This window comes from Oxyura jamaicensis, chromosome 7 (assembly GCF_011077185.1).
Source record: "Oxyura jamaicensis isolate SHBP4307 breed ruddy duck chromosome 7, BPBGC_Ojam_1.0, whole genome shotgun sequence".
NCBI classification, from domain to species: Eukaryota; Metazoa; Chordata; class Aves; order Anseriformes; family Anatidae; genus Oxyura; species Oxyura jamaicensis.
Window position 1 is genome coordinate 608,365 of NC_048899.1, and position 331 is coordinate 608,695.

A 331-nucleotide genomic window follows, 5' to 3' on the forward strand; every position below is an offset into this window, starting at 1 on the left:
CGCACAGGCGGCCCCCGGGCAGGCTGCGGTCCCCGCGCAGCCCGTGGCCTAGGGGCAGCAGGAGGAGGAAGGGGGAAAAGCAGGAGGCAAGAGGCGCGCGCGGGAGCCCGAGGGCAGAGCGCGCCGGTGGTCCCGCTGCAGGCACCGCGGCCGGCTTTCGGGCGCAGCCGCGCTGGGCCAGGGCGGCCCCGCGGCTTCGCGGGCGGCGGAGCCGCGGGAGCGCCCGACCCCACACTTCCGAAGCCTGCGCAGGAACTGAGCCGCAATGGCTTCAAAAGTGGTAGTTAATGAAAAACAAACCTTGCCAAGGAGGTGTTTTTTTCGTTTTTTT

General features: G+C 69.5%; 1 protein-coding gene across 1 annotated transcript in view; it reads left to right on the top strand.

The window, feature by feature from the left end:
• Nucleotides 1–265: 265 nt before the first annotated feature.
• The window catches only part of LOC118169524 (protein transport protein sec31-like), a 4,326-nt gene continuing 4,260 nt past the window's right edge, over nucleotides 266–331 (top strand). Inside the window, exon 1 of the mRNA XM_035330842.1 lies at nucleotides 266–280. Within this exon, the coding sequence (XP_035186733.1) occupies nucleotides 266–280 (15 nt within the window). The remainder of the gene's footprint in view (nucleotides 281–331) is intronic.